This window comes from Tenrec ecaudatus, chromosome 13 (genome assembly GCF_050624435.1).
Source record: "Tenrec ecaudatus isolate mTenEca1 chromosome 13, mTenEca1.hap1, whole genome shotgun sequence".
In the NCBI taxonomy this organism is placed as follows: Eukaryota; Metazoa; Chordata; class Mammalia; order Afrosoricida; family Tenrecidae; genus Tenrec; species Tenrec ecaudatus.
The window spans coordinates 67,311,103-67,334,995 of NC_134542.1; the positions used below are offsets into that span (position 1 = coordinate 67,311,103).

The 23,893-nt window shown below is 39.7% G+C and overlaps 1 protein-coding gene across 4 annotated transcripts in view; it reads right to left on the reverse strand.

The window, feature by feature from the left end:
* Positions 1-2,195: 2,195 nt before the first annotated feature.
* Positions 2,196-23,893, reverse strand: part of DCAF17 (DDB1 and CUL4 associated factor 17) — a 33,932-nt gene continuing 12,234 nt past the window's right edge. For 3 of the 4 annotated variants that reach the window (XM_075529326.1, XM_075529323.1, XM_075529322.1), the window contains 8 exons: positions 22,117-22,221; positions 20,970-21,075; positions 16,877-17,019; positions 15,757-15,866; positions 12,123-12,210; positions 11,008-11,091; positions 8,805-8,960; positions 2,196-7,662 (listed from right to left, as the gene is read on the reverse strand). In XM_075529326.1, coding sequence (XP_075385441.1) covers positions 7,489-7,662; positions 8,805-8,960; positions 11,008-11,091; positions 12,123-12,210; positions 15,757-15,866; positions 16,877-17,019; positions 20,970-21,075; positions 22,117-22,221 — 966 coding nt within the window. In that variant the 3' untranslated portion in view covers positions 2,196-7,488. The remainder of the gene's footprint in view (positions 7,663-8,804; positions 8,961-11,007; positions 11,092-12,122; positions 12,211-15,756; positions 15,867-16,876; positions 17,020-20,969; positions 21,076-22,116; positions 22,222-23,893) is intronic. The other variant, XM_075529325.1, reaches the window with a different exon arrangement.

Here is a 23,893-nt window from a genome sequence, read left to right on the forward strand (position 1 = left end):
ATTGTTTTTTAAAAAAATTATATATGGCTAGAGTTGTGTAAAAGCGTCAAGTTGACAAGGGGTGGTCTGTGGCAGTTTAGTAATCTGTTGTCAACTTGAGACTCTTAAGAGCGAAGGGGTGGAAGTTAGCCTGTCAATCAGGTCTCAGCTTGATGACCTCATTTGAAAGTGCTAAGGCGATAAATAGCTCACTAGAGGCAGGACACAGAGATACTCTGCGAGGCATTCCTGTTGACAGACACATGGAGCTATGCTAGAGCCCTGGAGCTGAAGGAGCCAGCCACACGGAGACCCCTGCCAGTGCTGAGATGCTTCCGCTGCCACTGGATCCACAAGATTTTCCACTCATTGGCCTGTGATCTTTCTGCATTCGGCATCATTGCATGTGTTGTGTGAGTCTGAAGAGGAATTTATAGACTGGTATTGGACATTCGGGCTAATATCGGAGGTATGGACTTGAACTGGATTGGGATGGATGTTTTCTTTTTTTGGGGGGGTGTTTTCTTAACATACAATTACTCTTTGATGTAAGGCTTTCTTATCCACGAATGTCTATGAATTTCTCTAGTCAACCCAGACTAGCACAGATGCCAAATGTCTGATCCCGAGAACAAAAATGAAGATAAATAGGACTTCATAAACATTAGAAACGATTGCTCTTGGAAAGACAATGAAAATGACAAGCCAGATGGAGACAAAATATTTGAAAATCCCCCATCTGGTAAAAGATTTGTATCTAGAACATTAAAAATCCCTTACAATAAGACAACAAAACCAAATTTTAGAAAAGGACAATAGATTTTACTGTATCGCCGAGGGCAAAAAACCATAGATATATCAGATAAACATAGGGAAATATGCCTGATGGGGAAATATAAAGTGAAACTACACTGATGCCACTGCTTGCCTACTCGAATGCCTTACACCAGGTCTGTATGACCATACCAACTATTGGCAAGGAACTAGAACATTGCATTGTAAAGTAGCTTGTTGTTATTTGAGAAAGCAAGTTTGTGTGGATCCTAATGCTTTGTGAAACTCAAATTCAAATACTGTCTCTAAGAAAGAATGACCTCGTTGATAAAAAAGGGTAACCGTATAATCAATAAACAACGAATCATAAAGGAATGATACCAGTGTCTACAAAGACAGAGTTAAAGGTAGCAGAGACATTCCAAAAGCTTTGACTAATTTCTCATTGCTATTGTCTATAAATCTCATGGGATTCTACAGTCATGTTCTGGGTACGGGATTCTACAGTATTACCTCTATAGATGCTGAGCTTTCTTGTTTTCCCAATTATACCTCAAATGGCGATGAGGAAAGGAACTGAACCTACATACTTTGGAACAAACTTTGTAATACTTAAAATTGAGAACCCAAAAAAGAAAGCCAGGGCTGCTAACATTTTGGGCATCTCTAAAACATGAACACTCCATTTGGTATCAAAACATATGTGCCCTAAAACACATGAGTTACTGGGGTTAAATGTAGTACTTTCAGCTTAAAGCACAGATTTACTGGATTTAGAAAGATAAAATTCAAACTTCATAGGTTTAAACTCTAACCTTTCGAGGAGAGTTACTTTCTACTTTTATGCTGATGCTGTATTGATGTGGCTGCTTCTCTGGTGCCAGCTGGCGCAGCTCCTGGAGTCCCACGGAACACTTGCCTGTGGGCCTCCTGAAACCCAGGTGTGTTCTTCAACACCTCTCTCCGTTGAGGAAGTAATCTTTGGTGAGCAACGTGTTCTATATTTGAGAGAGTGACCTAAACTGACTTTAGGTTAATTATAATCACAAAGAAAGAGTGGCCTCATCAGTTTGTGGGGGTAGGATACAGGATAAGGGGTAACTTATGAAAGGCTGCCTGTCCCAAGTAGGAACAATCTGAGTAAAAGGTAGACATCACCACACACCTATCATAAAGACAACACATGGAGAAGACTGACAAGTGCAAATATTGGTAAGATGTGGAGCAACTGGAACTCTCGTACGTTGTGAACAGGAACTTAAATGACACAATCCTTTGGAAAAAAGATCTGACAGCTTCTTTTTAAAATAAACATATACCTATTCTTCCACCCAATGCCACTGCGTTGACTCCAACTCAGTGATCCTAACAACTTAGATATTTATGCAAGGGAAATAAAAGACAGAGGTTTACAACAAGATTTGAACAAGATCATAGCAGCTTTATTCATAATAGTAAAAAAGTAAGTACAGCCCAAGTGTCCACCAACAAAAGAGAAAAACAAATATACAATAGAATATTCAGTAGTAAGGAAGGAAATATTGCTACATGCAAGATGAATAAATCTCAAAAGCACATGCTGAGTGAAAGGAGCATTAGGCTTTGTATAATTTAATTTACATAAAATGTTAAATATGCGAAAGAAAAACAACAACAATAGTGATTTCTTCTGTAAGACAAAGTTTCTATAGAACACAAGGACCAGGAACTGCCTGAGTCTTCCCTGGGATTCTAAATGGTAGACGATTTGTGCAAATATGATGAGAATATAAAAGTTATTCTGGAGGAGGAAGATGCGTTTTATTAAGAGTAATCTATAAATACTGGAGTGTTTTTTACCGCCACAACAGGAGAGTAGCTTTTGGTACCATTTTTACACCACTTCTAACCTTGAATGAAGAGTTCTCTTTTCTATCATGTTTTGAATAAGCCAGCTGTGGCTCAAACATCATTGTCTACAATTTAGACATTCCAGCATGGCTAAAAAGTGCTTATATTTCTATATACCCAATGATGTATATAATTGCAACTCTCTGGTGTAATGGTTGCTACACACTGGGCTGCGATCTACAAGGTTGGCTGTTCAAAACCACCTGCAGCTAAGGAGAAAGGCTGGAATTCTTACGCCAATAACCTATAGGGGCTGCTATGAGCTAGCACTGACTCGACGCAGCAAATTTGGTTTCTGTAAATGTGCTCTCCATGGAATGCAATAATATCTACTACTTCTTGTGAGGTTTGGAGGAAATTTGGCACGTTTCTGTTTAAGAAATCTGGATGTGCCTCCCATTTCTGCACTGATAACTTGTGGGACTTGGGGCAGTAACTTCTGTGAGCTTCCCACTTTCCCACTGTAAGGCCAGGCTGGGAAATAGAAGGTCACTACGTTTTTAGGGTTATTAATATTAAATGAGATTATCCACTTTACACGTATCACAGTCACTAGTAGGAAGAAATGACTCAATAAATACAAGCTACTATTCACAAAGAGAAGGTGTGTGAGGCAGTGTGGAGTACCTTAATTGGTTTATATAGCACAATAGCATCCCCTCACTAGGCAGCTCAAACAGTAACCGTAATAGGATTTAATTTCTTTTCCCCCAGAATTGAGACCTGTCTTTGGAAGTCAAGGTGCAATGAGCTTGTTACACTAAGGAGGTTATAATACCTAGTGAAAGGTAGAGATGTACTTATTATCAACTTCAAAACATCTGAACTTGTGGAGGTAAGTGACTCTGCTTTACTCAACAGTGCGTTAAACATTCAGGACTGTTACTCATTTGTCATGTCACTAGCACCTGTTACCCATAGGTGGGCCTAGAACAGGCGTTCACAAACTACGGCCCATGGGCCACATGTGGCCCGCCGAGGACATTTATCCGGCCCGCCGGGTGTTTTTGCCCCATTTGTTTTTTTACTTCAAAATAAGATATGTGCAATGTGCATAGGAATTTGTTCATAGTTTTTTTTTTTTTTAACTATAGTCCGGCCCTCCAATGGGTCTGAGAGACAGTGAACTGGTCCCCTGTTTAAAAAGTTTGAGGACCCCTGACCTACAATCTCCAAAACTTCCAGGTGTAAGGGGGAGAGGGGTCAATGTAGGGCCATAGGATATTAAGCACCACATTCCTCCTTAACCCCAGGAGAATGAATGAATGAAATGGCTCACACCTGGCAGGTGGCAGAAAAGACAGATGAGAGCCAATGTGGGAAGATGGGAAACCCATAGCCTTTGGGAAACAAGATGTATTCTCTCCTGCTTTGTGTGGTATCGTGAAATCTCCCATATTCTTTGCTATCTTCTGTGTCTTTTGGCATCATCTTCTGTCAACCAGCCTGCTTAACTATCAGTCTGCAACCCCATATAATGTTACAATCATGACAAAGAATGTTATCAATTGGTGCGTAGCTCCTTGTTTGCTATGCTGCTCACAATTGCCTATTGTCCTTTAACACAAGGCACAACTCCCGTCTAGTTCATATGGCACCTGACTGACAGTGTGACCTACTGGGGTTTGACTGTGGTCAGTTCATATCTAGACTCTAAGTAATCTGCTTCCTCTGCTCACCAAAAATGTAGCCGGAAAATCTTAGGTATTTCGCAAGTGTCTTTACGAGCACGTGAGCCCCATGTTTACCATTTCATTAAAAAGAAGGTGATGGCTCGAGAGAGATAGGGACGCTCAGCAAACAGCTTTGAAACAAACTCGACAGAATCGAAGTCTAATGACACCCCTTTCTGAGATTTTCTTGGGAGGGGGAGTAAACACCCTGCTTTTCAGTGGCCCATGTCTGCCGTACAATGGACACAGCATGGGTTTCTTTCCTTCCTCAGGCACCGTCAGGCTGTTCCCTCTTCCTGGACTTCTTTCCCTCAGGACACACACTCACTGGCTGGATGATTTAGAAAGAACTAGAGTGTCACTGAAAGACATGTTGTCAGGAGGGCCGTCTTTCTCTGGACAAGGACATCATAGCTGGACACGTTGAGGATGGATTGCTGCAGTGGCTGCAGCAATGGGCTCAAGGAGGACAATGGGGAGAGGGCACAGAAGCACGCAGTGTTCGGGTCTGTTCTACGGAGGCTGCTATGAGTCACGGCTGACGTCGGGACTCCTTAGAGCAGCAGCAGCAGCAACAATAGCTACTGAAAGTCTGGGGCCTTATCCACTACACCACAGCACTGACTCCTTTGTAATCAGAGTTATTTTTCTAAACTGTCTAGAAATCTTCAGAAATCATATTAAACAATACTTTTAAATATGCCTAAATGAAGAGAAAAATTTCAACTAGTAGATATAAATAACAAGGATATGATTTAATACATGAAGGTAGTTTTATCCATCTTGCTCACAATATAATCATTTCTGCTCTCCCAGTTATTATATAGGATCACATTCAGCAAGATTAATTTTTATCTCATATATTTTCCTTTGTTTTAAAAGGGCAGTAATCCTTCTTTTCTATTTTACAGAAGAGTTTTTGTTTTGTTCCCTTTATTTTTAAATTTGTGGGTCCTGCGACTAATTCTTTAAGGGTTGGAATAACTAACACCTCTCGTTAGCCCTGTTGATCATAAGCTTGAAGTTTATCTGGAAATTGTCAAGGGCAGAACTAAGCAAAAGTCACATCCTTCTAAACAAAGGATCAAGCCCAAACTGGAGGAAAAACAAAAAGATTTTACTATAAATTATCCAAGGGATAATTCTGTATTTTAATTTTCTTAAAAGCGAATCAAATGATTGCTACTACTCTTTCTCTTCTATTTTTGTTATTCTTTTGATACTGAGTCAGAGAAATGTGCTGGACATGTTTGTTGCAAGCAACTGAATTTCTCGAACAGGAAGCACAAAACTGTTTTTTACTTAACATCCTGAAGTATGATTATCTGCACTCAAGGAGCATTCTAAGATCTATTCTAGCAAAGAAAATACTCATGACCCAAGATTTTCTCTAATCAGCCAATTTTCAAGCCAGCAAGAAATGCTCTTGACATGAAAAAAAAATTATCAAGGGTTCATGAGGGAGGAAGAGTGGGGCAGGGGGAGAAATGAGGAGCTGATATCAAGGGCTCAAGTAGAAAGAAAATGTTTTGAAAATGAAGATGGCAACATATGTACAAATGTGCTTGACACAACGGATGTATGGATGGATTGTGATAAGAGCTGTAAGTGCTCCCAAGAAAATGATTTATATATACATAAAAATGCTCTTGAGATTTTATCTATTCTTCTCCAGGGAGTGGAATTTATTCAGTCTGGGGTATCTGTATCTTATAGTTTTAACGTGCTGTAAGACTCACCAAATAGAAGGTGGGTTGGAAAGGGGGAATCGATTACTAGGATCTAACATGTGACCTCCTCCCTGGGGGATGGGCAACAGAAAAGTGGGTGAAGGGAGATGTCGGACAGGGCAAGATATGACAAAATAATAATTTATAAATTATCAAAGGTTCATGAGGGAAGGGGGAACAGGGAGTGAGGGGAAAAATGAGGAGCTGATGCCAGGGGTTTAAGTGGAGAGCAAATGTTTTGAGAATGATGAGGGCAATGAATGTACAAATGTGCTTTACACAACTGATGTATGTATGGATTGTGATAAGAGTTGTATGAGCCCCTAAAAAAATTATTTAAAAAATAAAATAAAACAAAAAAGAGTCATCAAATAAATAGATAAGTGAAATGAGAATAACACCCTTAGATGTACTAAGAGCTAAGCAGGCCTCATACTAGAAAAAATTTCACTTATTCAATGGGAACGTCATTAAAAAAGATAACTTGGAATAATCTTAAAGATAATCTTAACTAAGATAATTTGGGAACTAGAGCCAATTCCTGAGATTCTTTACAAATGTAAAACAAACACACTATTATGGATTGCATTGTGTCCCTTCAAAATGTGTGATGCAAATCCTATACCCCTAAACCTGAGCTAGAATCCCACTTGGGAATATGACTTTCTTCGTTAATTAATGAAACCATGTCAGTGTCAACTATGTCTCAAGGTAATCACTTTTAGGATATAAAATGAATAGCTTAAGTACAGAGGAAGCAAAGTGAACAGAGACAAGAGCCCGCCCCCAGAGTCCAGAGAGAAGGAAGCCTTCTTTTCTTGTCCGAGGGTCAGTGGCCTGAATTTGGACGTCTAGCTTCCTGCACTGCGAGGAAATAAACTCTTTAAGAAAGCCACTCACTCATGGTATTTCAGTAGAGCAGGACCACGAATACTACAATGTATACATGCATGAATAAGGTTTTAACAAATAAAACATGTTGACACATTTTTGGCTCAAATGTATATGCTTTCACATTACAGATCTCATTTTTCATCCTTAAATGAAGCTCAGCATAGAGGATACAGGATATATCTGTCCTTCTTATGTTTACCTATCAAAATAACACGCCACCCTTTAAGATCCACCTTAAACACTTCCACATCAATGATCCTCTAACAATTAAAATTCACTTTCCCCTGTAGTTCACATTTGTATTACTATCTTGCTCGAAGCCCCAAAATGCTAAACTTCATGGGACATCATTTTCTACATCAACCTTTACATAAAAGGAAGCTGTCAACACTTTCTGGAGCAAGAGCTTAAAAAAGAACCAATAGTCACCTAAAGTCAACACAAGACCTGTTCTGGAAAATCCTGGAAGACTTGCCATACACATAATAAAAAATGAAGACTAGGTATAGCTGCTGAGGAGCCTGGCTACAAGTTTCACAAGTTATATTTCAATACTTAAAAGTCTCTCCCCTTTTAACAACTTCTTCTGTGTTCGTGGTTTCTTCGCCTTCTTCCCCTGTGTCACATACCATCTGGTACACATAGCAGCTGAAGACCCTGTTGGGCTTCTGTTCAATGTGCAGCACCAAGTCTCTGTCAAAGTAGACGTCATGGCTATGTGTCTGTAAGGAAAAACAACCCAATGGGATTTCTGTCATGTAATCACATTCACACTGCCACTAGCATGTCAGGGCAACTGTGCCGGGGCTCAGTGATGGAATGCAAATACACACTGAGAAGCAAGGTCTATTTTTTATGGATACGCAGATTATGTATGAGACACCCTGGCACAAAATGGAGCAAATAAAAAGAACCCGAGATCCAGGCATCTGAACCAGGTTCTACAGTCAACACTTCTGTCTCATTATGTGACTTTGGGTAAGCTGCTAAAGCACTCAGATTCTATAGATAAAACCAAACTCATTGCCATCAAGTCAATTCTGACACAGCGTGACTGCTTAGACCCACCTCTGCGAGTTTCTGGGATGGTAACTCTCTAAGGGAGTAGAAAGTCTCATCTCTGTCCCATGCAGTGACTGGTGGTTTTGAACTGCAGCTCTTGTAGTTAGCATGCAATGTGTAACCAATTCACCACAAATGATTCTTGAAATAGCAAGGACTGGGTAAGATACTGGGAAATACACAGTGTATGCTGTTCTTATAACCGTAATATTCTCTTCTTACCAGAAGAGCAAACTAAAACTTCCAAGAAGGCCTGGGATCTCTAATAAGCTTAAACACGATCTTTATTCAATAAGCGGAAATTAATGGCAGTGTACTCTTTTATTTTTAAAAATGTTACTAAACTAATAAGATGGGAGAAAATAAGGTAAGGAATAAGACATCCATCATTAAGGAGGGAAAAGCTTTGTCTTTCTTAAGGTGCATCGATAATGAGGCATCCCATAGGGGAGCAAGTTCTTAGAAGGATTTACTTTGTCCTATCCTGGTGATGTAGTAGTTGCACGTTGGACTCTAACTGCAAGGTCAGCAGTTTGAAATTTCTAGCTACTCTGCAGGAAAAAAGATGAGGCTGGTTCTATTCCCATAAAGAGTCACGTCTCAGAAACCCACAGGGACAGCACTCCTTTCCCTGTCCTATAGGGTTGCTATGCGTTGGAAACGACAGGCAGTGGGTTTTGGTTACAGAATAAGAGACTTCTTCATGTGGTCACTGGCCTGAATCTGGGCCGACACAAACACAGCAGTGTTGATTGCAATATATGTCACCTACAAAGGAAACACTTTAAAACTTTGTACTAACCACATCCCATGATTCCACTAATGGAATGCTTTTAAGCAAAGTTCCGTATTCATTACAGTGAAAATCCAGGTGAGCTTTTCCTTCAGCATCTAGTTGTGTAACGGCTACCACAGAGAGTAAATCCAACTCATCTTCATAGTCCACAATTTTGAAAGTCTCAAGGGACAGGTAGATAAATCAAGATGAAAAAAAAAGAGAGAAAATACAGTTACTCAGTTAGGACAACAGCTACCTCTGCAGTTTATTCTATTATACAAATACAGTGGAAGGAAGAATGAATGGATGGGAAGAAAAATAGCAATGTCTCTAATTGGATGCCCAAGAAACATTTTTGGGGTGAATGTGGGGCAGTGGAAGAAAACACTTTCAAGCACTAGCCTATGAAAATTTAGAGAGCGCTATGACAAACTCAAAGTAGAAATGAAATTCTCTACAATAACAGCAAACCAGAGCTTCTCCTATGTCCAAAGAGGTATTTAACTATTGCTTCTGACATGTGTGGTTGGTCACCTATTGCCAGACAGGACTAAGCAGATGAAGTTCATTTCCTAAGATCTGAAGATGACCCCCTGAGCTCTGAAGATGCTCACACACAAGCATAGGCATTTCAAAAATGACCTAAAGCCCATCATATCCTATTTGTGATGCTGTTTGCTATCAGTTTAAACTCCTTTTTGGTTTACCCTCCCTTAACAACTCCCCAACACACATAGAACAAGCAAAAAAAGGCTGCTGCTTATACTTGAGAGAGAGGATTAGCAATGGCAGTTCAACTCACAAAATAAGGCAGGGACAAAAGAGGTTAGTCAGGAGAGGCAAAGACTCTTTAGAGAAAGCCTGACCCTAGAACTCTGCCTGTGACCCCAGGGGATTCACATGGGAAGCAGATCCATGCCCAGTGCCAGCAGTGGGCCCCGGGAACCGTGGCTCATTGCTTGGTACCACTTAAGGGCAAGCGCAGACGTTTCTCTGAATCACCACGTACTAACTAGTCCACTCGCATTTCGTCAAATCACCTTTCAAATTCTTTTACATTTTCTGCCTTTACTGCCTCAATCCATGGGGAAAAAGTATTATTGTGGCTCCTTTATATTTCCTCTTTTGCACTGTATTTTACTTTGGCCAACTTCAAAGGGTGACTTCTTATTTGAGCATAAATTTAACAGATTTTAGTTACAAACCCTTGAACTTTTCCTTTATAAGCTAAACATTTCTATTTCTTTTCATCTCTTGCTACACAGCATCTTTCACTTATTTGCCACCCATCCAGCCTTAACTATTCTTGCTACTTTCGGTAATTTTAGCATGTTTTTTCTGGAATTTAGTTTTACATACAAAGTATTTTGCTTTGTTCTCAATTGGTTTCTATGGCCAAAAAATGAACAAACATGGATTTTATTTTTTGATAGCAGTCGCATACTAGGCAGGTCACCTTGGACCTATTTTAAAAGTTTTTCAAAGAAAAATACCACATGAATTGACAATTCTTAAAAGAGTATTCCAGCATTTCTATATCCATCCACTCTGACTCACAGTGACCCTTTGGAGGAATGGCCATGTTAACATACACAAAACAGTTATATAGTCTAAATAAACTTAGTTTTGGGGCTAGTGTTTTATTTTAGGCATGATCAATGTTGGCTGGTTTATAATACTTCTCATGCCTCTTCAAAGGAAAAGGATACCTAGGTATAAGATCAGTAACTAATAATGCCAAGTTGAAGATGGAGGTCAAATTAATTTCCCACACCCTGTCGTTTCCTTCTTTCTTGACCTATAAACATTCATACACATATCCGTCTCATTAAAAAAAAGGCAGCCACAATAAAACGATTTAAAATAACAACAAAATAAAACAACAACAAAAAAGGCTAACGCCATAAAGTCAGGACATAACTACTCACGGATTCTCTACCAAGAGATTGCATGGTGTGCATTAATGAAACAATTGAAAATGTTATCGTATTTTTCAAATAATTTCATTCCTATAAACCCTTCTGCAAAGACACTTTTATGAGTAATTTCACTCTGAAAAGAAAGGGTGGTGGAAGTGCACTAGATCAAAGCACCCAGTGCCGCACCCACTCAGTCTGCACTGCAACAGCCGCTCACCCCTCCCTCCTTCAGTCTGGGAAGTCGGCTGCGGAAAACCACAGTGGAAACACACACTGGTTCTGTTTGTTGTTTCTGGTTCAACTGATACCTCTTGTTCTGGGTCATCATCCAGACGGTTAAGGAGTTTTTTGACTACCCGGCCAGAAGCTGTCACAGTGATTAAGTTGTCATCCTATCATACGGAGAAAAAAGAAATAAGTATGACAAAGTTAAATTACATAAAGTCAATGGCAGAGTTCACAAAAACCAAGTTGGTAAAACAACACAAATCCACAAGTCTCTCCTCAATTGAGAAAATCTGGAACCAGATTCCTGATCCTCCATGCTGGTAAAGGAAGCCCTGCTGGTGTAGTGGTTATGCATTGTGTTGCTAACTACAAGGTCAGCAGTTTGAACCACCAACCACTCCTTGGGAGGAAGATGGGGCTTTCTACTCTCATAAAGACTTAGAGTCTCTCAGAAACTTAGAGAGGCAGTTCTACCCTGCTGTCCTATAGGGTGGGTGTGAGTCGGCATTGACTTAACGGCAGTGAGCTTGGTTTGGGTTTTTAAGCTAGTAAATATGCCTTAGCACAGAGCAAGGAAGAAATGGGCATGAGTGGGATTTCCCTCAGCACAATTTCCTTCATGCTTTTAATTTGTGCATGAAAGAATAAGTACATCCTGGAGTCAAAGTCTGACTCATGGTTTTTAAAGATGTATATAAACCCTTACTAAGTTTAAACAACTAATTAGATGCAAATGTTGATAATTCATTAAAAAAAGAAAAGAAACAGAAGATCAGGGAGCAACCCAGAAAGGGAATAAAAGCAAGTAAAAGATAAATTCCATATAACCAACTCTTTTCAAATCTCATGTGTACATGGAATAGGAGACTGGCTATCTATATAGATGGGGCTCTGGTGGTTTAGATGCTTTGGCTGCTAATCACCAGGACAGCAGTTTGAAACCACTAGCCGCGCCTCAGCATAAAGACGGATCTTTCTACTCCTGTAAAGAGTTCTCCCACGGGCCGTTCTACTGTCCTAGGGGTCACTATGAGGTGGCACTGACTAGACGGCAGGGAGTTTGGTTTAGGATGTAAACAAAATGCAGACGTCTATACGGTTCTGATATTCTTTCAGTCACACTCAAAGGCAAACACAACTGTACATATTTTCCGTTAAAATGATAACAAAAGGTTTAAACGTATTCCTGACTTACTCGGTTCTCCCTGTTGGCCAAAATGACAAAATCTTCCGAGATTTGATGTTGGAAACTATTATTTTCTATTTCAGTTAGCTTTAAAACCCTGAAAAGGGAAAAAAAAAAAAAGTATTCTAAGAACCTAAGACTTCAATCTCCAAAAGTGCCTAAGTCAGCCAATAAAAATTATAGTAACACTTACTTATCTTTTCCTCCTGATTCCTCTGCAGTATTTACTTATCTGATCATGTAAATGCCCACAAACTTCTTCAAATTTAGATATTTTTTAAAAAAGAGAAATGTTGAAACAGTGACAAGAAGTACTATTAAAATCGGTAATGAAGCAGCTTGCTCAAAGTTATGTCAAAATTCAAGCTGGTTTAACCAAAGTTACTCTGAAGAACCTTTTCCGCCATTCTGCAGTAGGTCTTCATGTGTCCCCTCCACTGATGGTAATATTTGAATTTCTGAAGAATGAAACGTGGTAGCTGTGAATCATATTTAAAGTTCAGTAGCAGACAGACTGGATCAGCAACTTACCGTACACTAAGAGTGTGCATGGTAGCATAATATTTAAACCACAACTGATTTAGTATTCCTCTCCTTAGGATATTGAAAGATTTGGGATTTCTGAGTGCATATAGCCTTTGAAGATCAGGCTCGCTAATCAAGGGAAAGCACAGTACCTTATTTCCCACCCATACAAATCTGTTCTCAGTAAGAAGCTTCCAAAGCACAATGCTCACAGCCCAGAGCCCTAAGTCAGAAAGAGAGGACTTCGGGGTGAAGTGGGAAAACCAGTCAGCGGTGCTAGCGGCGTGATGTCGGAATATATGGCATTTTAAATAGCTCATCTAGTTACTTCAATTAGGAATAGTTTAAAAACATACCTAACTACCAAGGCCTGGCAAAAGGGTATGCTGAATCCACTCAGCAGATCGTCACTTCCTTAAACTCAGGCTACTCTTATAGACTAAAGCTAAACGCAACATCATTTTTTTAAAGTTATAATCTTATTTCATTAAATTCTTTCATCTGCCTTTAACAGAAACGGAGTGACAGACTAACTATCCTGAAGCATTCAGGACTAAAGTCAGCAGAGATAGCTCTTCTTATGCTACAAATATTTATTGCACTCCACTGTGTGTGAAGCACTGTGCTCACTCAGTGCTGGGCTTCTGGGTGTCAGCAAGGCAGCTTCCTTCCCAGCCATTATGCAGTTTATGACTCAGAGTTAGACAATGAAACAGTCGCATAAATAACCCATTAATTAAAATAGTGGCAGGTGCTTCAGAGAAAGAATGTTCAGGGTGCAATGGATGTCAGATGGAGGAGCTATTCTAACCAGGGTAATGAGGGGAAGTCTACATGAAAAAAAAAAAAGTAAAATTAGGGCATAAAACATGAATAGAAATTAGGCAGAACAGGTGAGGGAGACTGACCCCAAAGAGGAAGGAGCCTTCTGAAAATACAGCAGGAGTGAGAAGCGGGTCTTTGAGATCATATGCTAAGTATGTTAGTCTTTATTTTAACAGAAATGAAAACCTATGAAGAGGTCAGTTGATGAGGTTTTGGGATCTGGCTGCTGAGTGGAAACCCACTTTGAAAGGGCACGAGCAGATTCTGGGAGCCCTGTTGGTGGAACATTACTGCAGTCCAGGCTACGAATGGCAGGAGTCTGATCAACATGACCAAAGTGCACATGGCAGATGTAGCACAAAACATGCCTGTGTGTGTGTCTAAGAATATATGCGTGTGTACACAAATATCAATGAAAGACAAGAAGGCAAGAAGGTGTCAAGAATGATCCCAGATTTTCCATATAAGACTAAATGGGAGGTTTGGGTTAAAGATAACAATTTTGGAGTTTTGGCGAATGTACAATCTTGGAAGCCAAGGTACTAAAGAGAATTATGCAGGATGGGGAGGTACCATGACACAGTCTAAATTGGGTAAGTGATTTTATCCAATAATTATAGGTTGGCTATCAGAGGAAGAAGGTTCCTTGGTGGTGTAGTGAGTTAATCAATGGGCTGCTAATCACAAGATTAATGGTTTGAACCCACCAGCTATTCTGAGGAAGAAGGTGAGGCATCTGTTCCTATACAGATGTACAGTCTTGGAAAGCCGAAAGAGCAGTTGCACTCTGGTCTATCAGATCACTATGAGTTGGGCTGGATTGGAGGGTAGGGAATTTTTGGTTTGGAGAAGGAAGAGTATGAGATGATACTAAGCCAGGTAGATCCACTACAGAGGAAAATGACTCAGGAGACCTGTGCGATCAAGGAACCCATACGAACAGTGCTTCAGGGAAAGAGAGGCCAGCTGTTTAACTTCTGCTGATGCCCTGAACGCAAACTGAGTAACATAAGGTTTACTTTAAACAACCTACTACTTCGGGGGTAAACGCTGTCTTTCAGAAACAAACAAATCATTTCACAATCATTAGTCCTCGAGAATTACTAGTTAAATCCTAATGAGATCGGGCCAATATGTACATCTCCTTTTGCTCATATATCACCCACCAAAGAACGTACTCAAATGTAGTATTTACAAACAACAATGATGAGGCTGAAAAAATCCAGTCAGTTTTTTTAAATGCCAGCTTCAGTGGAAATTCCCTATTTCAAACTAATTATTTACCTAACTGGCTCAATAGTTAGCTGGCAAAATTAGGGAGGCCATATTTGCATATATTTATATAGAAATACACTGAGGTAGTGGATGGACTTCGAGCCTCTGCTCATACCCTCCCTCAATGCAAGAATATTTTGTTCTAACAACCTGGCATTCCATGATGCTCACTCTCCTGACACAATTGCTGAAGGCAAAAATGGGTGCATAAGCAAATGTGGTGAAGAAAGCTGATGGTGCCTGACTATTACAAGATATTGCACCTGGGGTTTTAAAGGCTGAAGTTAAACAAGCAGTCATCTATCAGAGAAGCAACAAGTCTACATGGAAGAAGCACACTTTCCTGTGCAATCATGAGGTATTGAATGGATCAGGTAACAGGCACCAGACAATCCAAAACAAACAAAAAACCGTATTGTTAAGAATGAGGGGGGTTGTAGCAGAGACCCAAAACCCATCTGTAGACAATGGGACGTCCCCTCACAGAAGGGTCACAAGGAAGGGATGAGTCAACCAGGGCACAAAGTAGCACCAATGAAACACACAATATTCCTCTGGTTCCTTGAGGCTTCTTCGCCCCCCTCTATCATGACCCCAGTCCTGCCTTTTACTACGGGCTAGATTGGAGCATGTGCACAGGTACAGATAAAAGAATCCAGGAACAGGAATGGGAGTAGTGATACCAGGAGGGTAGGGGGAAGGTGGGGAGAAACATGGCCACCACCCTCTCATCCCCCAAAGAAACTTATCAAGGGGTTACTAGGGTGGGAGGGGGAGAGGGAGAGAAAATAGATGAGCTGATACCAAGGGATCAATAGAAAGTAAATATTTAGAAAATCATGATGGCAACCTATGTACAAATATGCTTGACACTACTGATGTATGGATTGTTATAAGAGTTGTAAGAGCTCCCCCCCCAAATAATATTTTAATTGAAAAATGCATACATACATGCATACACATAGGGAGGCCAGTAAAAGCTACCAAAACCTACTTGTAACTTAAAGGCAATACTCACTTGACCTGATTTGGGCCAACATGGATTATTCTACCAGAAGCATCGGGATGAAAATAGATCCAGTCAGATTCTAGAGAACAACACTCCATTTCCTGGATCCCATTTTTTGCCTGAGGTGGGGGAATGAAGACAAAGATTAAGAGAAAATCAAATAAAAAATAAGGCAACGTAGAAAAAAAAGTGACAGAAGGATGCACACGATATTATCAAACACCCAACCTAGAGCAGCAGGTTTTCAGGACAGATAAAAGCTTGAATGGAGCCTTAAAAAATAAGCAGAAATACCTAGGAACCCCACCCCCCCAAAAAAAACCAAAACCAAACAAACCAAAACAAGAGCTGCCCTGGAGTTAAATGTAATTGGTGAGCCATGGATGTCCGAGGGGAGCTGTGCTCCCTAGAGTTCTCATGGGCCGGTCTTTGGGGAAGTAGATCACCAGGCCTGCTTTTTAAAACATCTCTGTGTGTACTCAAACCTTTAACCTTTCGGTTATTAGTCAAAAGCATTCACCATTTGTACCGGCCAAGAACTCCAGCTAGAACAGAGCCAGAAAAAGCAACAGCACAGAAGTGCTACACCAGACAGCGTGCATACGCATTCACAGGAGTAGGAGTCAGAACTGAACTGGGAAGTATTTCTAGCCATGATACTGGAGAGGTGCACTGAGGCTTTGTCATAAGGGCTTTCTATGGGATGACAACAATTATTTTTAAATTACAATTTAACATAGTTTCTGTATCTAATCAATGAATTAATTTTAATTTTTATAAGCAGCCCAATTGTTTCTAATAGCAAAGGTAGCATTATTCCACTTTACATAAAAAAATTCAAAGCAATTAAGCATCACTTATAATTATTAAAATTAATGTGTCCATTGTGACATTAACTCCAGATGTCCCTTTAACATAAAACATGTACACACAATGCATAGCTTCCTTTAAGAGAATATCCTCTTAATTATAATACATGATGGAAACATTATCTTGATTTATGTTTAATACTACGTAGCATTACACCGATTCCTGTGGTTTTTATTATTTGCTCACGTTAGAGATGGAGAATAAATCATTTATGACACAAATTGACTATTAAAGAACGTCTTGATTGCTCATGATTTACCAAGGAATTGTCTTTTAGGGCACAAATATGGAAAACTCCTTTCTGTGTCTTCTTGTTAGGTGTGATGATATAATGCCACGGATGGCCACCGATCTGAAACGTATTCTCCAGGGAGCACACCTCAAAGAGCACCGGGGGCGTGTCTGTGGAAATGGGCAAAAGGAACACATTAGCTTCTCCAGTCTGCTGGCCTTGGGCCAGTCATTAACAGAAAACAACCTTATAGAATTTCAGTAATGCCAAATATATTTCAAAGAAACAAAAAAGAGGCTTGTTTGCTAAAAAGAGATCGAGAGAAAGCTAGCAGACAACAAATGCTTAGGCTATGAGTCAACTTTCTAGACATCTGTTTTTAGGATAAGCATGTGTGATCTGCAGCTGTGTTGAGATAAAAAGGAAGCTGAAGGTACTAAGGTGGCAAAAAATGATAAAGCAAACCTAATAAACAGTTTTCATTTACATAACATTTGCTAACTCTAATACTCTGGGTTCGCAACTCTCCTAACAACCTTACTAGAAGTTAAGATCTAATAATTCCTTTAAATGTGTGGAAAAGGCCTTTGATAGCCTGTACCAGTGGTTCTCCACCTTCCTCATGCTGTGACCCTTTAATACAGTTCCTCATGTGGTGGGGACCCCAACCATAACATGATTTTCGTTGCTACTTCATAACTGTCATTTTGCTACTGTTATCAATCAGGTGGCCCCTGTGAAAGGGTCAATAGACCCCCAAAGGGGTTGCGACCTACAGGTTAAGAACTGCTGTCCTGGACTAACAGGTCCTATGAACAGCAAATTCTAAAAGAGTAGTCTTTTGGGAATTCCTATTGTACACGAAATATCAGTCACAATGAATCAACCACGTAGGATAGGACCTCCCACCAAAACAAAATGCCATCAAGTCAATTCTGACTCATCTCGACCTTACAGCACAGGGTAGAACTGCCTCTGAGTTTCCGAGATGGTAACTCTTTACCGGAGGAGAGCTCTCCATCTTTCTCCCTTGGTACAGCGGTGGTTTAGAAAAGATGACCTTTGGGTTAGCTGTTCAACTCCTAACCACAACATTACCCGAACTCTTCATGGGCCTCACACAACAGCCCCGAACAAGTTCACTTTAAGGTAGCTCAACTCAAATGCATCCAGCTAATTCTGAACCCAACTTTTGGTAGAACATACACAAATCTATGCTTAGAGAAATGCACCGGTGACAGCTATGTAGCTTTGGGAAACACATAGTTGGCTGAACAGGTGGCTAATCTATGGCTCCTTTGTCCAGCCTTCTCTAATTTAAACATTAAATCTTTGTGTCTCTGAGCACATCGCTGTGGTAAAGGGGCTTGTCTTTGAGAGACCATGCAAGTAAGACTGACTTGATATCTATGTAGTCTATTATGTCTCTCCATAAAGACAACTTTTCCTTGCTTTCATGCAACGAGGGAAAAGAAGGGAAACACTGACTGGCAAATTGACAGCCTTGAGGAATTAGGGAGAAGGTGAAACATAAATATGCTGAAAGAGAATTTGTGTTTTGTTTTCCTATTCCTTTTATTTTTTTCCAAAGCCATTTTATTGGGAGCTAATACAGATATATCGTCCCAAAAGGGTTATTTAAAAAAAAATCATTTTATTGGGGCTCATACAATTCTTATCACAATCCATACATACATACACCATTGTGTCAACCATACTTGTACATTTGTTGCCATCATCATTCTAAAACATTTGCTTTCTACTTGAGCCCTTGGTATCAGCTCCTCATTCCCCACTCCCATGAACCCTTGATAATTTATAAATTATTATTATTTTGTAAGTCTTACACTGTCTGATGTCTCCCTTGATCCACATGTCTCCCCTTCACCCACTTTTCTGTTGTTTGTCTCCCAGGGAGGGGGCTATATGTAGATCCTTGTAATCAATTTCTACTTTCTACCTCACTTTCTCTCCACCCTCCTCATATCGCCACTCTCACCACTGGACCTGAAGCGTTCATCTGTCCTGGATTCCCTGTTTCCAGTTCCTATCTTTACCAGTGTACATGCTCTGGTCTAGTCAGATTTGTAAGGTAGAATTGGAATCATCATAGGTGGGGGGGGGGGAAGAGGGAGAGAAGCATTTAAGAACTAGAGGGAAGTTGTATGTTTCATCGTTACTATACTGAACCCTGACTGGCTCATCTCCTCCCAGCAAACCTTCTGTAAGGGGATGTTCAGTTGTCTACAGATGCGCTTTGGGTCCCTACTGCACACTCCCACTCAATCACAATGATATGACTTTTTTGTTCTCTGATGCCTGATACCTGATCCTATTGACACCTTGTGATCACATAGTCCAGTGTGCTTCTTCCATGTAGGCTTTGTTGCTTCTGAGCTAGAAGGCTGCTTGTTTATCTTCAAGCCTTTCAGACCTCAGACGCTGTGTCTTTTGATAGCCAGGCACCATCAACTTTCTTCACCACATTTGCTTATGCACTTGCTTTGTCTTTAGTGATCACGTCGTGTTGGGAAGGTGAGCATCATGGCATGCCACTTTAATAGAACAAAGTGTTCTTGCGTTGAGGGAGTACTTGAGTAGAGGCCCAATGTCCATCTGCTACCTTAATAACTAAACCGATAAATATATGCACATATATCTATATCCCTGTCATCATATATTTACATATGTACATGCCTGTCTTTAGACCTCTATAAATGCCCTTTGCCCCTAGTTCTTTCCTCTATTTCCTTTTACTTTCCTCTTATCCTACTATCATGCTCAGCCTTCATTTGGGTTTCAGTAATTCCTCTTGGTTACATTGTCCTTGATCAAGCCCCACCAGCTCTCTTACACCCTACTCACCACCGATTTTGGATCACTTGTTGTTCCCTTGTCCCTGGGTTTATTAACACCACTTCCCAAAAGAGGTATTTTTTAAGTAATAAGAAAAATATGAACACCATAATAGAAAAATAGGCAAATTACTATATATCTTTCTGGGAGTAATAGCCTCATCTTTGCCCTGTAGAGACGCCGGTGGATTCAAACTGCTGACATTGTAGTCAGCAGCCCCACAAATAACCAACTATACCACCAAGGCTCCTAAAATAAGAATTTTCTGCACCTGTCTCGTGACTCGCTTACAAATACAGCTTACAGACATATGTGGGGACCACCTTCATTTGAAACCCAGGGACTGCCTATAGTTTTGAATTTTAAATTACATACACATTTTAAAATTTTGAAGACAAAATTAAAAAGGAAAGCAAACCCCAAAGCTGAAAATAAGTGGAAACAAATAATTCTAATCATGACAAACTGGTAATTACACAGAATAATGATTTCAAGTACACTGACCATATTATTACACTGATTGTACACTTAAAAGACCAAAGGAACTAAAGCAAAATCTTAACCTCACTCCAGACATGTTTTCAGTAGTAACACTGGAATTGAAATTATGAATTAGAGATTAAAAGATTAATAAAAGTTGTTGGGACATTTTCATAGTTACCAATATTAATAAAAATATAAAGTAAACAAAGGTAAAAATGGTTATATTTGAAATATGATAAAGAACTTGAGTTTTTGTTCTAATGTATTTCCCAGCTGTTTATTGAAAGGGACTAGATGTAAATGAGTACAACCAGGCCACGCATAGTCTCTAATGTCATTCTCTACTAACAAGGCTCTAGGATGGATCTGGGACAAGGAAAATACAAGGCAAACTTGAGAGATATTCTTGTTCCAGAAAGCTTAGGAAAGGAAGTGCTTACAGATCATTTGGGTATGTCCAAATGACCTATTTGATGAAGTTGCCACGGTTCTAATTTGGGTGAATTTGAGAATCATGAAGAATAATAACCACAAGGAGCCTTGGTAGCACTGTGGGTATGGCATTGGACTGCTAACTGCAAGGTCGCCAGTTCAAACTGAGTTCATTGCACAATCTACAGATTTTTGTTGACATCTATTAGATAGAAAGGAATCTGCTGTATTAAAGGTAAAATAAATTGATGCACAATTATAAGAAAAACACTTTGGTGATTGTATTAGGTAACTATTCATATGACCACTTATTTTCTGAAGGTGAAAAGATACTATATAGTAGCCATACCTGTGATTTTAATATTACAAGGAATGCCAAAAGGAGCCTCTCCTACAGTTCCAGTAGTCCCACCCCATCTGCATGCACACCCTAAGTCAAGTTTCTGTTGCATGAACTAAAAACAAAACAAAACACAAATGGTGGCTTTAGCACCTGCTTATTTGCTGTCTGGAGAGAAAAGAAAAAAAAAAGAAGCAAATTCACACGTATGAGGCTAAGTCAAGAAGTATTGTTATGAAATACAGAAACCATTATTAAACAAAAATATCAAAATGTGACATAACCTTCATCTAAGTCTATACTTTTCTGAAAATGTTGCTTTTATTTCTCTAATCCTTTTCTGCAAAGAATTCAGTGCAGTTTTGCCCTCTCCAAGGGCCTCAAAGCGTGCTCAGTGTAAATGAGTTCTGGTAACAAAAGTAAGTGTGAAGGAGAAAGAACCGGGCTGTCGGTGGCTAGGGTATGGCTGCCCATGACATTCTTGTAGGAAAGCTCTTGCTACTCTCAAAGAATGAACAGGTACAAAGACGAGATGGGAAATAAAATTTCCTGGGCACAACTCTCTTGGCCTTTTTCTTACCAATGCAGTTTCGATTTCCTTAAAACTTGTTCATAATAAGCCCCCAATATCATCCTGTGTCCTTTGAGAAAAATTACGATAGGTTTTTTTAGAACCTCCCCCAAAACAGTTACCATCATTTCCTGAGCAGACTTTTCCCTTGAATTGAACTGGCTTAGATCCCTTCAGAAGGCATTGTTTTGATTGGATCCTTTTGTTGAAGGCACACTAACGAGACCAAGACAAGTATGTTACTGAAAGGACTTGTCTGCAAGCAACCACACCACTAATCTTAGAGACATACTGGAGCACGCTTTGTTCAGAATAAACCGTGCATGTACGCACTGGAATCTCAGTAGCAGTACTTGTTGAGTTACACTTGTCTACTTGTATAAGGGAGAAAATGGCTTTATTTGTCCAAAGGCTTTCCTGCTTATCTTCTTAAGGTCTCTTACAAGTTACTTTTTCTACATTTGTACAGTATAGAGCTGAAATCTACAAAATAAGCATTAGGCTCTAAAAGCAAATCACTAAAAATTAGTTCTCAGCCCCCAAACTCAACTTAGTTATAGTATGACAAATTTTTGTTTTCTCTACCTGTTCGGTGATGCCTTGGAAGCTATAGAGTCTGACCAGTCCTGAGCTGTACATCAAAATCAGTATTCCATGAGATAAGGTAGCATCTGTAACGTTCCCGAAAATCTGGGGGGAAAGGTAGATATCACCTGAGAAAAGACCCGAAGGCCAATCCGCTGACTCTTCTCAGTGCCTGTGACACTGCTTCATTTTCAGGTCACCTCTATGCCCTTGGTGCCTAGCCTTACCACTTTAGTTTCGTTTAGCAACCAGAGACTAGGGTGCTATTAGCGGTAAGCGGGGAGCCGCTGGACTCTTCGACTGGCACACAAATGGCAAAGTAGCACATATTCCTCAAAAAGGAGATCGCATTCATTTGTTTATCTCCTTCAGGGCTTTGCCAATACCCATTAATAACAAGCCCGATTCCTCACGCACACAGGAATATGCTGAGTCCACTGAATTCTACGTGAATACTTACTCTACTACATGTATCATACTAGGGATTCATTCTTCATGTTAACATTTCTTTAGGTACTGACATCATTTTTAGCGAATTTAAAGGTGAAAAGATTGGATCAAGGACAATTTTATCACAACCTTCTTCCTGAATTTTGTCCTTAGTCTTATAAAAATCACTCTTTTGATAAAGCAGGCACCAAGCTGAGCTCAAGGAAGTGACTGGCTCACTGTCTGGCCTTTTCTGTCTCAGGGCTATGCACTGGATCCCATCGGGAGTCCCTCTGGAGTTCTGATAAAGAACTTGATTCTGTGCCAATCTTAATATTTAACAAACACCAACAGACAAATATCCATAGCAATAAAGAACTGAGAATGAATTAAAAATCTGTTTATATTTCTACTGACGACAAATTTTTAATTTATTGAAGACTTATTGTCTCAATCAATAGCTTACTGCATTCTAAAACTGGACACTATTATATACGCTTAGTGAAAGCTGTGCTTCAATTGGTAACCGTAATCAAAATTAAATCCCTCAAATGATTACCTTGGCCATGTAAGAATACACAGAAACAATTCATGACTTTGGCTAAGTGTTCCTTCCTGCTGCAGCATGTAGTAAGTATACACAAACACTTAGTTCACAAGCACAGAGAGAAATGGTTTCTCTCGGTCATCTTTCAGAAGAATAAATATGATCTGCATTGACTAGCTCATTCACAGACCCTGGCTCCCTGCTCTGAAAAGAAGGGTTTGTGTGATGACTGCTATACGATCAAGTAGCCACCCTGGGTTCAAACCTCAGCTCTTACTGCCTTCAGGCCTGGGAGAGTTGCTTATCTTCCTGAGTGAGTGAGTTACGTGACAGGGCTTTAAAAGACGTACACAGTGTCTGGCCCAGTACAAATAACAAGTGATGGCTAACATTACTCTTCAGTCTTTCTTCAGTTTAGTAGAGTACGATTATTTCACATCAGCAAGTTTCACTACCTTCATTTTGTTTACTAATGCGAATTACGGGACAATCACGATCTTGTCCTCTAGAATATCTTGGATGTTTAATAAAAGACTAATGCAATCAATACCTATTTTCCCAGAGTAAGTCACAATTTAAAAAAGGAAATTAGAAAATTGTTGGTTTATTTTTTCCAAAGAAATTAATCCCTTCTTAAAAATCAACAACATGTTAACAACAAAACCCCAAACTTGGAAAATGTACACATTAATTAAAAGGCTTATTTACACACCATAAGCCAGGGTTGAACCTATATCTTATCCTGAAAATGAGCATTTTGCCGCAGCTTTTCACTTTTTCTGAATAATCATTCTAACAAGC